Here is a 13,919-nt window from a genome sequence, read left to right as displayed (position 1 = left end):
AGACATGCAGTGAGCGTTTTCAACAAAGGTGAAGAAAAGTATGAACTTAGTTTTAGAAAAGGTGGACAAATCTCATCACACTAAATAACTGAGTTATAAACTTCATTCTAGAGCAACAATTTTTGGCACCAGTTTTAGTCAAATCTGCCAACTGTCTTTGGATTTTTTCCCCCTTTGAGCAATAGTGTGTCTGGAGTTCTCAACAAAGAGAAGCCAAATGATGTTGCTACAGTCTGTCTCCAGCCAGTCATTGAGATCAGAAATCAAACCTAGAAAGAGCGCAGGTTCTGACAGCTTTTGTCTGTTTCGTGGTGTACACACATCCTATAAGATGGAAATAAAGGTAATTCTTCAAAACAGGCTGCCAGATACAAAGTGATATTGACATAGAGCTGTGCTTTCAATCAGAGCAAGCATTGCACTCGTTAGCTGTGGCTTAAGGATTCAAGCGTTTTGCTCTTTTTGATAAGGAGTTGGATAAATCTTATCCAAGCACCAAAGAACAACGCTACACAGACATGTGCCCTTGTTCTCCTGTCCCAGCAGGTATTGCCGCTGCACCACAACAGTCCACAGGCTCACGTTGAGTTGTTTTGGTCCTGAACCGCTGTAGATTTGATGCTTTCTGAGGGGGCTCCCTCATCTTCCAGGGTGAGTCGAAGCTTCTTGGATGGTCTTTTCACCAGTGTTGGTTGAAGGAGCAGCATGGGACTGTTTAAGGGCTCTGTGCAGACACCACAATCTCGGCTCATAAATTTCACCTGTGAGCCTTTAAAAAAATTAAAATAAAATAAAAACAAGAATAACCACGTTAAATTAAGTAACAGCAAACTTTCTGAATGAGTTATTTATTATTTAAGAACAGCGTCAACAGTAACATACCTGTACTTCGAAAATTATATTTCCTGGTCAGCTGTGTGCCGACCGATCGTGTGCTCGGGGATTCAGGTGGAGGGTCGGTCTGTGACGCCACGTGTCTTACAACATACATCACCTGATACTCCGCTTTAACACGACATTCCTAAACAGCCACACAGATAATGGGGAGATTTTACACCCCTCACCTCATCAACATCACTTTCTACCGCACTTTACAACAGAAACTGATATCAGTATTTAAGGCCACAAATATCTAGTTTTTTTATGACAGGGTGCATGTTGGGGTTATCTGGATTTGCTGCAATTAATTTTTTCGCCCATCCCGCTCATCTCCACACAATCATTTCTACTAGTGATTTATTTGCTCTGGCGCTGACGGAAATGTTGCGTTTTGCTTCAATACAGGCAGTTCTCATTAGAAGCCAATTCCTTGAATTCCCAAAACATTTACAGACAGATATTCTTTAAAGGTGACCTATTATACTTCCTTTTAAACAACTGGGATAGATCTAAGGGTTACACAAAACATGTCAATTACATCTTTTGCACAAAATCATTTTCAGATAATGAAATTTCACCTCTGTTTCCCCTTTTTGAGCTCCTTTCAGACTGAGCCGTTTTAGGGCTCTGTCACTTTTACGCAAATTAGCTGTATCTTGCCGCATCCTCAACCAGCACTTCAGGAGACCGCAGTTTCAGACCCGCATTTCTTGACCCCTTGTTTTTTTTTTTTTGGGACAGTGCCGTCTGCTGGACGACTGTAAAACTGCAACTGCATTGACATTGTCCAAATACCAGCTTTGTCTAAATTTACACCTCAGGTTTCATTAGAAGGATTGGATTCAAAGCGACGTGGTGGAGAGATTGAGCAGTCTCAGGTCATCTGCTTCATGACACCTTGATGGATCAAAACATATTGGTGGACGTTGCCTCTCTGTTCAATGCAGGACAGAGATTTTTAAGATGCTTCATACCTGCAGCCACCAGGCTTCCTTCTTATCCTTATCCTATTTTATCCTTTAATTCTCAAATAAAAATAATTTGCCGGTATTAAAAACAATTTGATTCACGTTTTTTACTTACTTTCCGATCACCATCCATGTTGACTCGTAAGGAAATACAGGTCCTTCTCAAAATATTAGCATATTGTGATAAAGTTCATTATTTTCCATAATGTAATGATGAAAATTTAACATTCATATATTTTAGATTCATTCCACACTAACTGAAATATTTCAGGTCTTTTATTGTCTTAATACGGATGATTGTGGCATACAGCTCATGAAAACCCAAAATTCCTATCTCACAAAATTAGCATATTTCATCCGACCAATAAAAGAAAAGTGTTTTTAATACAAAAAACGTCAACCTTCAAATAATCATGTACAGTTATGCACTCAATACTTGGTCGGGAATCCTTTTGCAGAAATGACTGCTTCAATGCGGCGTGGCATGGAGGCAATCAGCCTGTGGCACTGCTGAGGTCTTATGGAGGCCCAGGATGCTTCGATAGCGGCCTTTAGCTCATCCAGAGTGTTGGGTCTTGAGTCTCTCAACGTTCTCTTCACAATATCCCACAGATTCTCTATGGGGTTCAGGTCAGGAGAGTTGGCAGGCCAATTGAGCACAGTGATACCATGGTCAGTAAACCATTTACCAGTGGTTTTGGCACTGTGAGCAGGTGCCAGGTCGTGCTGAAAAATGAAATCTTCATCTCCATAAAGCTTTTCAGCAGATGGAAGCATGAAGTGCTCCAAAATCTCCTGATAGCTAGCTGCATTGACCCTGCCCTTGATAAAACACAGTGGACCAACACCAGCAGCTGACACGGCACCCCAGACCATCACTGACTGTGGGTACTTGACACTGGACATTTTGGCATTTCCTTCTCCCCAGTCTTCCTCCAGACTCTGGCACCTTGATTTCCGAATGACATGCAGAATTTGCTTTCATCCGAAAAAAGTACTTTGGACCACTGAGCAACAGTCCAGTGCTGCTTCTCTGTAGCCCAGGTCAGGCGCTTCTGCCGCTGTTTCTGGTTCAAAAGTGGCTTGACCTGGGGAATGCGGCACCTGTAGCCCATTTCCTGCACACGCCTGTGCACGGTGGCTCTGGATGTTTCTACTCCAGACTCAGTCCACTGCTTCCGCAGGTCCCCCAAGGTCTGGAATCGGCCCTTCTCCACAATCTTCCTCAGGGTCCGGTCACCTCTTCTCGTTGTGCAGCGTTTTCTGACACACTTTTTCCTTCCCACAGACTTCCCACTGAGGTGCCTTGATACAGCACTCTGGGAACAGCCTATTCGTTCAGAAATTTCTTTCTGTGTCTTACCCTCTTGCTTGAGGGTGTCAATAGTGGCCTTCTGGACAGCAGTCAGGTCGGCAGTCTTACCCATGATTGGGGTTTTGAGTGATGAACCAGGCTGGGAGTTTTAAAGGCCTCAGGAATCTTTTGCAGGTGTTTAGAGTTAACTCGTTGATTCAGATGATTAGGTTCATAGCTTGTTTAGAGACCCTTTTAATGATATGCTAATTTTGTGAGATAGGAATTTGGGTTTTCATGAGCTGTATGCCAAAATCATCCGTATTAAGACAATAAAAGACCTGAAATATTTCAGTTAGTGTGCAATGAATCTAAAATATATGAATGTTAAATTTTCATCATGACATTATGGAAAATAATGAACTTTATCACAATATGCTAATATTTTGAGAAGGACCTGTAGATGGCGCTGTTGTGGAAGAAAGGCGGTCTAGAACTGCGGTCTCCGGGTCTGCAGTGAAGTTATTCGCGCAGACTAGTACCGTCTTCGGCAATCTGGCTGGAACATTGCCCGCAAAAATAAAATGAAGCTACGAATCTCGGTTATCCGACAGCGGGAGAGTGTGCATGGACCCATGTGGGTCTTTGCAGCCAACAACAGAACATCTGCCTTTGAGGGTAGCCATTGTAAAGTGTAATGTAAAACCAGCCAGCGAGACGTGATGGATCTTTGCTTCAGTTGGTAGTCTGGGGCGGGACTCAGGTATCGTTGCTAGGTGCTAGTGTAATTGTGACGTAACAATTACGCGGCTTATGAAACCGCGGGTCTTCTAGAAAAAAATAAAACATTTATTTATAGCCAAAAAAACGGATGAATGTTTTTGTCTTTTTTTTTTTTTGCGTTTGGACTGTTTGTAGAAGCATTAGAGACCCAAAAGTATAAAAACGACCAAAAAGTGAATTTTGCATAATAGATCCCCTTTAATGTAGGTGACTGCACATGACATACAGTGGAATGCAAAGTGCTCCAGTATTGAACTTGCCAACAGATTTGTGTTTGCAGCATGAACCTCATGCAGCCTTTACCAGAGGCTGGTGATCAGTGAAGAATAAAGAACAGGCTTTGACAAACGTCTAATAGAAAAACCTTTGTAGGTTACCTGAAAATGATCTTTCTTTGTGGCTGCTGAGCAGTGTGGTCCATCCTTTCTTGTTTCCATTGGTGCAGGCATGGTGGAGCTAGCTGATGAGTTTGGGTTCTTCTTCCTGCCAGCATTATTGGTGGTTGATGCAGCACTTTTCCTCTTCACTGCAGGATATATCGTTGGTACCTGAAAGTCATCTATCAGTTCCAGCGTCCTTACCCATCCCATCGACCAGGCCATGTGGTTTTTATAACAAGCTGGCTGGAAATGCTCGCTGCAGATCCTCGATGAAGGAGTTGTACCATTCCACTTCGGCTTGGTCCTTTTGACGAACTCATTCCAGGCGTTTATCGTCTCCAAGTTATCCGGGAATCCATGCAGGGTTCTCACGTACGGCTCAGACCTTTTCCTGCAGCCGTGGACAACACAAGCAAACACCATTGGGGGAAGAATTCAATTAGAAACGCTCGAATAAAGAGGTGAAAACAAACAGAAGAATGCTAATTAAGGCACTCGGATCAATAACACTCATCTATTGCGACGTCACCCGAGGAATGCGCAGTCTGTTTACTTTCTCTTCATTACCGCCATCAACTGGAACGGAGGACCGGGACTTTTCTTCTTCTTCTGGTGTTTAATGGCGGTTGGCAAGAATCTGTAGGAGTGCATTACCGCTACCACTGGTATGGAGTGTGGTTCATCATGGATTAATATCTATCTTATTTAATCAAATTCTATTAAATAATTTTGTTCCTTTTAGGACTTTTAAAATAATTTGTATATGTTTGCTTCTTATGTTCTTTTGTAATGAACCTATTATGCTAAACTTTTCTTTAACCCTTTCAAATTCTCTCTCCATAACTCTTCTTTCCAGCTCATTTGTCTGACACTATAAAAATATGTTAATTGTTTCATCCATCCCACAGTGGTCACATTTTCCTGTATTATGTTTATGGATTTTTAAAAGTGTATAATTAAGTCCTGTATGTCCTAATCGTAATCTTGTTATTACCATTTCCTCCTTTCTGCTCCTTCTTCGAGTTCTTTTTTCACCTACTGCCTTTTTGATCCTATAAAACCATCTTCCTTTTCTGCCATTCTTCCTTCAATTTTTGTTTGATGATGATCTTTGCCTCTGATTTACTTAAATGTACCTTAAAATGTATATGATTTTGTGTTACCTTCTTAGCCATCTTATCTGCCATCTCATTTACTTTATCCCCAATATGTGCTGGAACCCATAAAAATACTATAGATAAACCCATTATTTGTAGTCTGAATAAAATATGCTGTATTTCTAGTAAAATGTCTGGCCTGCTGTCTGAAAGGTTATGTTTTAAACTCAATAATATTGAGATTCAATCTGAACAAATTATTGTTTTTAAAGGTTTTATGTCTTCCGTCCACTGTACTGCTAAAAGTATTGCTAATATTTCTCCTGTGTATACTGATAAACCATTTGTGATTCGTTTTCTTATTTTTATTGGAAATTCCAGTACTATGAATGCTATTCCTATTTTATCATTTGTTTTCGATGCATCTGTACGAATCTGAAGGTATTGGTATTAATTATTAAAATATTCCTGTACTGTATTTAAATCTAATATACCTGTTCTTTTTTTTTTTCTTTTTTTCCATTAAAGACATATCTACCTTTGCTTCTGGTAAAATCCAGGGTGGTACAACAGTTAGTGGCAGTATTGGACTATTACTATATTTTGTATATGAAATTCTTCTGATATCTTTTTAATGATCCATTGAAAACTTATTGTATCTTTTTTAACTTTTTCCCAGAATGGCTTCAAGATGTCTTGTGTTGGATGATCCGGGTTATTGCCTTGTAAATTTATCCAGTAATTTATTGTTAATTGTGTTCTTCTCAAATCTAACAGCATCTCTGCCATTTCTACTTCGAGTGCTGTTGTTGGGGTTGTTTTGTAAGGTCCTGTACAAAATTTTAATGCTTGATGTTGTATAATATTTAATTTTTCCAGATGTGTCTGTGCTGCTGAACCATATATAATATTTCCATAATCTATATTTGATCTGATCAATCATGTGTAAATTTGTTTTTAATGCTTCCCTGTCTGCTCCCCAGTCACTGCCAGCCAAACATCTCATAATATTTAATACTTTCTTACATTTATCTATTATTTTCTGAATATGTATATTCCATAGGATTTTCTCATCAAACCATATTCCTAGAAACTTTATACATTTAACTTGTTTTAATTCTTGATTATATAATTTTAATTTTATTTCCTCTCTTATTTTTTTCCGTATAAATACCATAACTTTTGTTATCTCGACTGAGAACTTGAATCCCCATTGAGATGCCCACTCTTCTATCCTTCTTATCGCCGCCTGCATTTTCTTTCCAAGTTATCTTTACATTTTTCCCCCTTTTCCATATGGCTCCATCATCAGCAAAAAGTGAACATCCTATTTGTTTTCCAGTGTCTGCAAATATGTCGTTTATCATTTTAATTAACAATATTGGAGTTATAATATTACCTTGTGGTGTTCCATTGTCTACAACGTATTTTGTTGACACTTCTTGATCTATTCTAACTTCAAGAGTTCAATTTGTTAAAAAGTTTTGAATCCAGTTAAACATTTTCCCAGTAATTTTCATTTCATTTCTTTTAATCAGTAATCCTTCAACCCACATCATGTCATGAGCTTTCTCTATGTCAAAAAATACAGCTACTACAGTTTCTTTATTAACTTGCGGTCTTCTGATTTCATGTTCTAAACATAACGTGGGCTCTTTAATATTTCTCCCTTTTCTAAAACCACTTTGCACCTTGGTAATGTACCTGTTGATATTCAAATAATATGTTAATATATTATTAATAATTTTTTCCATTATTTTGCATATATTTGATGTTAAAGCAATGGGTCTATAATTTTCTGGTTTTGTGTTGTCTTTTCCCGATTTAGCTATTGGTACAATGATTGACTCCTTCCAGCTCTGAGGCAGCTCCCCCTCCTCCCAGACTTTATTATGAAGCTCTAATATAACGCCTTTCGATGTTTCACTGAGATGTTGTATCATTGTATACCAAATCTGCTCTTTACCAGGTGCTGTATTCTTTATTTTCCTGAGTACAGAGTTTAGTTCTGCTTTTGTAAACGGTTCATTCATTAAATTATTTGTTTTTTCAGTGTTCTGTAGTAAATATTTGTACTTCAGTTTTGTGGCTTCCCTCATCACTAATGTTACTTCTTACTTTAGCTAGTATTTCAGCTTTTTCTTCATCTTTTATGAAAGTTGTGTTATTTACTTTTAATATTGGATATCCATATTCTTTCTTAATACCATTCATAATTTTAATCGTTTTCCATATTTTATCAATTTTTGTTTCTCTCCCTACTGTACTACAACAATTCCTCCAATATACTTTTTTTGCATTCCTAATAATTTTCGTCACATTGCTTGTTTTCTTTTATATTCAATGCGGTTCTGAAATACTGGATTTCTTTTAAGTGCTTTAATTGTTTTATTTCTTAACTTTATTACTTCTCTACATTTACTGGTCCACCATGGTACCATTTTCATATCACACCTTCTTTCTCCTTTCTTAATTGAATTTTCTGCAGCTTCTATAATTGTTTTACAAACACATTCATTTATATTATTTACATCCATTGTCATGTCTATTTTTCCTAGATTCTTTTCACTCAAATATTAAAATTTAATTCAGTCTGCCTTATTAAAATTCAATTTATTAATTTTTATATTCTTAATGTTTAATGTTATTCCTGTTCTGATCTTAATGGGATAGTGATCACTACCTATAGTTGTGTTTTTATCATTATCCCATTCACATACACCAGCTAATGAATTTGATACCAAGGCTAAATCAATTGCTGACTCTTCTCCTGTTCTTACATTAATTCTTGTAGCCCTTCCATCATTAAGACATACTATATTTTTTGTTTCTATTACTTCTTCTGTAACTAGTCCGTTTTTATCATTACTGTCAATTTGAGGTGAGATCCTTCCATGTATCCATGCAGAAATTAATTAAACCCTCATAATTAGATCAATGACCTATACAGCAGTAAATGTTCACATTTTAAAGCTATGAAATCTGGGGGGCCCATTTGGTGTATGTTTTAATTCTTCTTTCTTTTGCAGAAGTGTATCACTATGATTGAGTTTAACAACAATCACATATGATGAAATGAGATCCTAATCTTTAGAGTATCAAATAAATAATGATCATATTACATGGATAAGATGTCATGAAACAGTAAAATGAATATATCTTCGCACTCTGGAACTGAGGACTGAAGAGGCCTGTATGGAGTCACACATTAACTGACTGTTATCTTTTTCAGAAGTCTTAACTGTCTTATCTTTTTCAGAAGTAGAAAACTACAAGTATAATTAAAGAAAAATGTATGATAATTTTCTATTTTTCTTTATGTAATGAAGAAGGGTAATGTTAATCACTTGTGATGTATGAATAAAAATGAAGTGATGGTTTTTTAGCTGTAACTGGTGTGAGAGCAAGAAGCAGATAAATACTGTATTAGAAAGCTAGACGCTGAGCAGATAAGGAGGGCCCCATGGCCTGGGAGCCAGAAGCGGCAGAGTCATAACATCAGGACGGGAGGGGCAGAGGAGAGCCAGCTTCACAGGAACTGAGCTTGGATGGAAGGTCAACGAGAAAGCTCAGGTCATAACAAGCATGGGAGTGAGAAACGAGAAGCCAGGTGCACGCTGTTTTTCGTCAGTCTGAAGTTCGAAAAACAGGCAGAAGTCATAACACAGAGAGCCAGCTGCGGGCTGTTTACGACTCTGTCTACGGAGGCTGGGAGACAACGCCAAAAAGTCACAGTGACCACGTAACCCAATGATGGGAAAGCTTGCCCAGCAACAGGGGATGAGCAGTGAGACTATCTGCACTATAAAAACTGTGCCAAAGAAAGAAAGGGGGTTGTTTCCTTACAGAACAGTGAACAAGATCGGAGGGAGAAAGAAGCTACAGATGAATCAGAAGACCGGAGATGCAGCCCCGCTGAAAAAAATCTGCATTATAAAGAGAATCAACCCGTGTGCCCTGAGAAGAGCTGCAACTCAAAATTGAGTTGCATTTTTACCAAGACAACTGAAGTGAACTTGATCAGTGAACAACTGATTGCTCTAAGTTTCAGGCTTCTGGAAGTCCTGAACCAACCTCAATTACACCTCAACGGTTTCCTTCAACTATTCAGCCTCTGGAAGCTACTGACTTTTGAAACATATCCCAACAAAGTTTCTGTTTTTTAAGTTCTAAGTTATTTTATTTTCTTTCCAACTTGACCATCGAAACCCCGAGCATCAGCGCCTGTCCACTTAGAGGAAGAAAACTGAAGATTTGCCTTTCAACCAAGAAGACAATCACTAGTTGTCTACTGAAGAAATCATTCCATTCGGATCCATGGTGAGCCTCCGTCTCCAAAGCCTCTTCAGCCTTACCAGTTTCAGGATTAGGGAAAGATAGGTTAAGTTGATTGATTTATTTCTATTATTCAAATTATTAAGTTTTGCTGATTTTTAAGCTGTTACTGACCCCTGCGTAAGCATTACTAATTAAAGAAAGTATATAAAATTCTAGATTTATTGTGGACAGTCAGTTATTTGAGTCACCTTATTTTTGGGTTTTTTGTTGGTGGTAAAAAGTCTTGTTGCCTGGTTCCAAATGATTTTAGGAGGTTTTTATAAATTGCCTAAAGCCAAACTTGTTAAAACAATGCCCTTGGGGCTCGTGCCGAGCCACTAAAATCAACCTAACCCATATACCAATTGCAAGTTGTAAAATAGGGAATGAGCAGCTATTAACAGAAGTGACTGTTGAGGACTGGATGACTGCTGTGGGCTACTCGATCGTCCAGACCACCAGCTGAAGAAGGGCGAGACATTTGGTTGCAGGCTGTTAGAAGTTAGGCGTGTCATTTCCCGACACCAGCATAAACAGATTTTCCAGTAAACCTGCTTAGTAAGACCTTCCAGGTTTAGGGACGTCCGGACCCGTTGGATGTTCCCTAAGGACTGGGACTCATTCATTAAGGAACAATAAATAAGCATGAATTCTCTATCCTAAACAACCTCCAGAGCCAGCCAAAGGTTGAATGGGCCCCATGTTTTTGAAGGCCTTTCATTTACCATTATGCACCTTTACCTGTACATCCTAATAAATTAGAATATCATTGAAGTTATTTATTTAGTTCAAAAAGTGAAACTCAAATATACATTAGACACAGAGTGAAATTTAAATATTACATTAGCCCAATACAAATGTATTATTTTAATACAGAAATGTTACAGTCATGTGGGTTACAATGATGGGGGAAGACTGCTGAATTGAAACACTTTCCCACAGCTTGATACTGCCACCATGCTATTTTACAGTGAGGATGGTGATGGCCATGTCTTGCAAGGTTTGCAGTAAACTCATTCTCTTTTTGTATTCAGGACTCAGTGAAATGTTCAGTGACTGGGAAATAGTTTTGAAACCCAACATTGGTTTAATACAAATGCCCAGCACAGTTAGATTTTTATTTCTAAAAAAAGAAAATGACAAATTTTCCTGTAGAAATATATTGAAGTTTGTGATAGCAAAATTTGACAAGCTTGAGGTATATGAATACCTTTTAAATGTATGTATCATATTTCCATGTTTCACTTTTTTTCCTATGTATCATTCTAATTTAGCTGATTATGGAGTTTCTGGAAAGAAAGAGAAGATGAAACAAGATGACCAAAGTAAATATAGGGAAGAAGAAAATGGAACTGAGAATTATGAAGACAGAAAAAGACTCAGGGAAAACAGTTTATACAGAATAGAGGAAGTGAGGAAAGTTATATTTCAGGGGAAGTGTTAATCATGCGGAAGGTAACATTTAAAATAATCACAGCTAAGACCTCTTACCGGATAGACTGGTAAGTCAGCTGTTCTACAGGGTGATGTCATGGTTAGTCAGATAAACTTGTCTTTGTGTCTGGTGAGACATGGAGATGCATGCCTTATTGTCAGTGTCTGGTAAGCTCTTTCTGTGTCCGCTCCACTGATTCAGTTTGGTAAGTGAAAAGTCTGTTAATGCTTCAGAGTCACACGTATGAGCTTTGCGGAGCTTACAGAAAACCCACAGAGTTTTATCTTGAAAAACTAACCATACCATTTGAGCTTTTTAATATTTTCACACAGTGCAACCACAAACAAAGACTTTTATGGTGAATTTATGTGACAGAATTCCACAAAGTATAAGTAACCCACTTGCCGATTTGAACCCACATGCTCTGTCTGTCTCAGTAGTCATGTCCTTGGGCAAGACACTACAATGTAGCCTACCACTGTCAGTGTGTGAATGTGTGCATGAATGGGTGGATGACTGCTTGTAGTGTAAAGCGCTTTGGGCTTTGATAACTTGATAATCACTATACAAGTACAGGCCAAAGTAGTGAAATCTGAAAAATGTGGCATGCATTTTTGCTTAGCCTTCTTTACTCTGATAACCCTGTATGATGAAAGGCAACACAATAAACTGTCTTCTGTAGTCACCTAATCAGAGCTCAGAGTTTTATCAAACAATATTGGTGACTAACAAGCATCATGATTACTGAGAAACATAATGAAATCTAAAGTAATTAGGTTATAGAACAATAAGAGTGTTGAAAGAAAGCCATATAAAGGTTTGCCACAAGCCATGTAGGGGACACAGCAAATATGTACCAGAAAAGAGCCAACACTGCACATCACCCTGAACACACCACATTTAGCTGCTTCTTGGAAGTGTTCATTTATAGGCACATCTCGGAAAATTAGAATATTGCTTAAAAGTGTAATATTTTTGCCAGTCCTGTCAGAAAGTGAAACGGTTATTTTAGTGATTTATTCCACATAGAGTAAAATATTTCAGGCCTTTGTTTCTTGTAATTTTGGTGATTATGGCTTACAAGGAAAACAAAGAAAACCCCAAATTAATTGTCTCAGAAAATTAGAATATCACATTAGACTAATCAAAAAAGGTGTTTTAAGAACAAGTATCAGGGTTCTGAAAAGTATGCAACTTTTATGCACTTAATACCTGGTTGGGTCTCATCTTGCATGAATTACTGCATCAATGCGCCGTGGCATAGAGGTGATCAGCCTGTGGTTCTGCATAGGTGTAATGGAAGCCCACATGCTTTGATAGCACCAGCAGATGTCATGGTACCCCAGGCCATCACTGACAGAGGAAACGTCTCACTGGACTTCAAGCAACAAGGATTCTGTGCCTCTCCACTTTTCCTCCAGACTCTGGGACCTTGAGTTCCTAATGAAATGCAGAATTTTCTTTCATTTGAAAGCTGGAGTTTGAACCATTGAGCAACAGTCAATTTCTTTTACTCCTCAGCCCAGATAAGACACTTGTCTCTGGTTTAGGAGTGGCTTGACATGAGGAATGCGACATTTGTAGCCCATGTCTAGTATTCGTCTTTGTGGTGGCTTTTGATGCACTGACTCTAGTCTCAGTCTACTCCTTGTGAAGCTTCCTCAAATTCTTGAATGGATTTCACTTGACAGTCCTCTCAAGGCTGTGGTTCTCCCTGTTGCACCTTTTCCTACCACACTTCTTTCTTCCACAAAATGTTCTGCTAATATGCTTGGATACAGAACTCTGTGAACAACCAGCTTCATCAGCAATAACTTTTTGAGGCTTACCACAAGTTGTGTTGATGACTGTCTTCTGAACATCTGTCCAGTCAGCAGTTTTCTCCATGATTTTGTATCCTATGACCCAGAGTGAGAGGTCGTTTAAAGGCTCAGGAAAACTTTGTGGGTGATTAGGGTGTGACAACATGGGTGTCCAATAATGAACTTTTTCACAGTATTCTAATTTTCTGAGACACTGAATTTTGGGATTATTTAACTGAAACAACAACTTGGAATATATCACTCTATGTGAAATGATTCTGTATATGAGTTTCACTTTCTGACATGACTGGCAAAAACATATTGCACTTTTACAAAAAAAAATGTTTTTGAGATGTACCTGTAGTGTCAATATAAGTATCACAACCTGAACTTTTCACAGAATGTGTCCAGATCCACAAGGCTTTAAACTCAAACGCTAAAGCAACACAATGCAGAGGTTAAAGCTTTATTTCTATTCTGTGCTTTATCCCAAATTGCTTTTGACCTGAAATTCTCTTTAAAAATGATTTTCATTTTTTTAATCTCTGACACAGCTTCCCAGCATATTTAACCACAAATTTTCTTTGGACAGAAGTTCAAATCAGCTGTAAGCAATTGAGTGAAGAGCTTGTATAACCAATCTGTGTGGCCTTAGGTCAGTTTTTTTGTGAAATTATTTTAAATAAAATAACTTAATAGATTTGTCAAACAGACCATCTCTCAATTACTACAGAATTGTAGATAACATTGTTTTGACAAAACTCCAACATTTAAGTTAATGTATTTCACATTATAAGATGTTTACCTGTTTGGATGGCCAAGATGGGGCCACTGATGGCAGCCTCAGAGGTTTGCTCTCTCGTTTTCTTCCGTCTGTCCTATCTACGTCAATCTCCGTGTGGTTTGGCTCATCCTCAAAACAGGACAGGTCCAAACTACAATGAAGAATCAGGTCTGCAGAGAG

At 38.2% G+C, this 13,919-nt stretch overlaps 1 protein-coding gene across 1 annotated transcript; it reads right to left on the bottom strand.

The window, feature by feature from the left end:
- Positions 1-85: 85 nt before the first annotated feature.
- LOC124865353 (THAP domain-containing protein 10-like) lies at positions 86-6,383 on the bottom strand. The gene is made up of 3 exons (XM_047360365.1): positions 4,302-6,383; positions 883-1,021; positions 86-769 (listed from the first exon to the last, which is right to left on the bottom strand). The coding sequence occupies exons 1-3, from the start codon at positions 4,725-4,727 to the stop codon at positions 579-581; spliced, it is 756 nt and encodes a 251-aa protein (XP_047216321.1). The 5' UTR covers positions 4,728-6,383; the 3' UTR covers positions 86-578.
- Positions 6,384-13,919: the final 7,536 nt, after the last annotated feature.

Source organism: Girardinichthys multiradiatus, chromosome 3, assembly GCF_021462225.1.
Source record: "Girardinichthys multiradiatus isolate DD_20200921_A chromosome 3, DD_fGirMul_XY1, whole genome shotgun sequence".
Classification (NCBI taxonomy): domain Eukaryota; kingdom Metazoa; phylum Chordata; class Actinopteri; order Cyprinodontiformes; family Goodeidae; genus Girardinichthys; species Girardinichthys multiradiatus.
Note: the sequence above shows the minus strand (reverse complement) of the source record. Positions and strands in the feature narration are given on the sequence as shown.

What these genes read in the sequence shown, in the direction of transcription:
- LOC124865353 (XM_047360365.1), bottom strand. Translation starts at nt 4,727, where the DNA reads ATGGTGTTTGCTTGTGTTGTCCACGGCTGCAGGAAAAGGTCTGAGCCG. An exon ending in CAAAGAAAGATCATTTTCAG is followed by an intron (nt 1,022 to 4,301) that starts GTAACCTACAAA and finishes GTGGCTGTTTAG; the next exon opens with GAATGTCGTGTTAAAGCGGA. An exon ending in ATATAATTTTCGAAGTACAG is followed by an intron (nt 770 to 882) that starts GTATGTTACTGT and finishes ATTTTTTTAAAG; the next exon opens with GCTCACAGGTGAAATTTATG.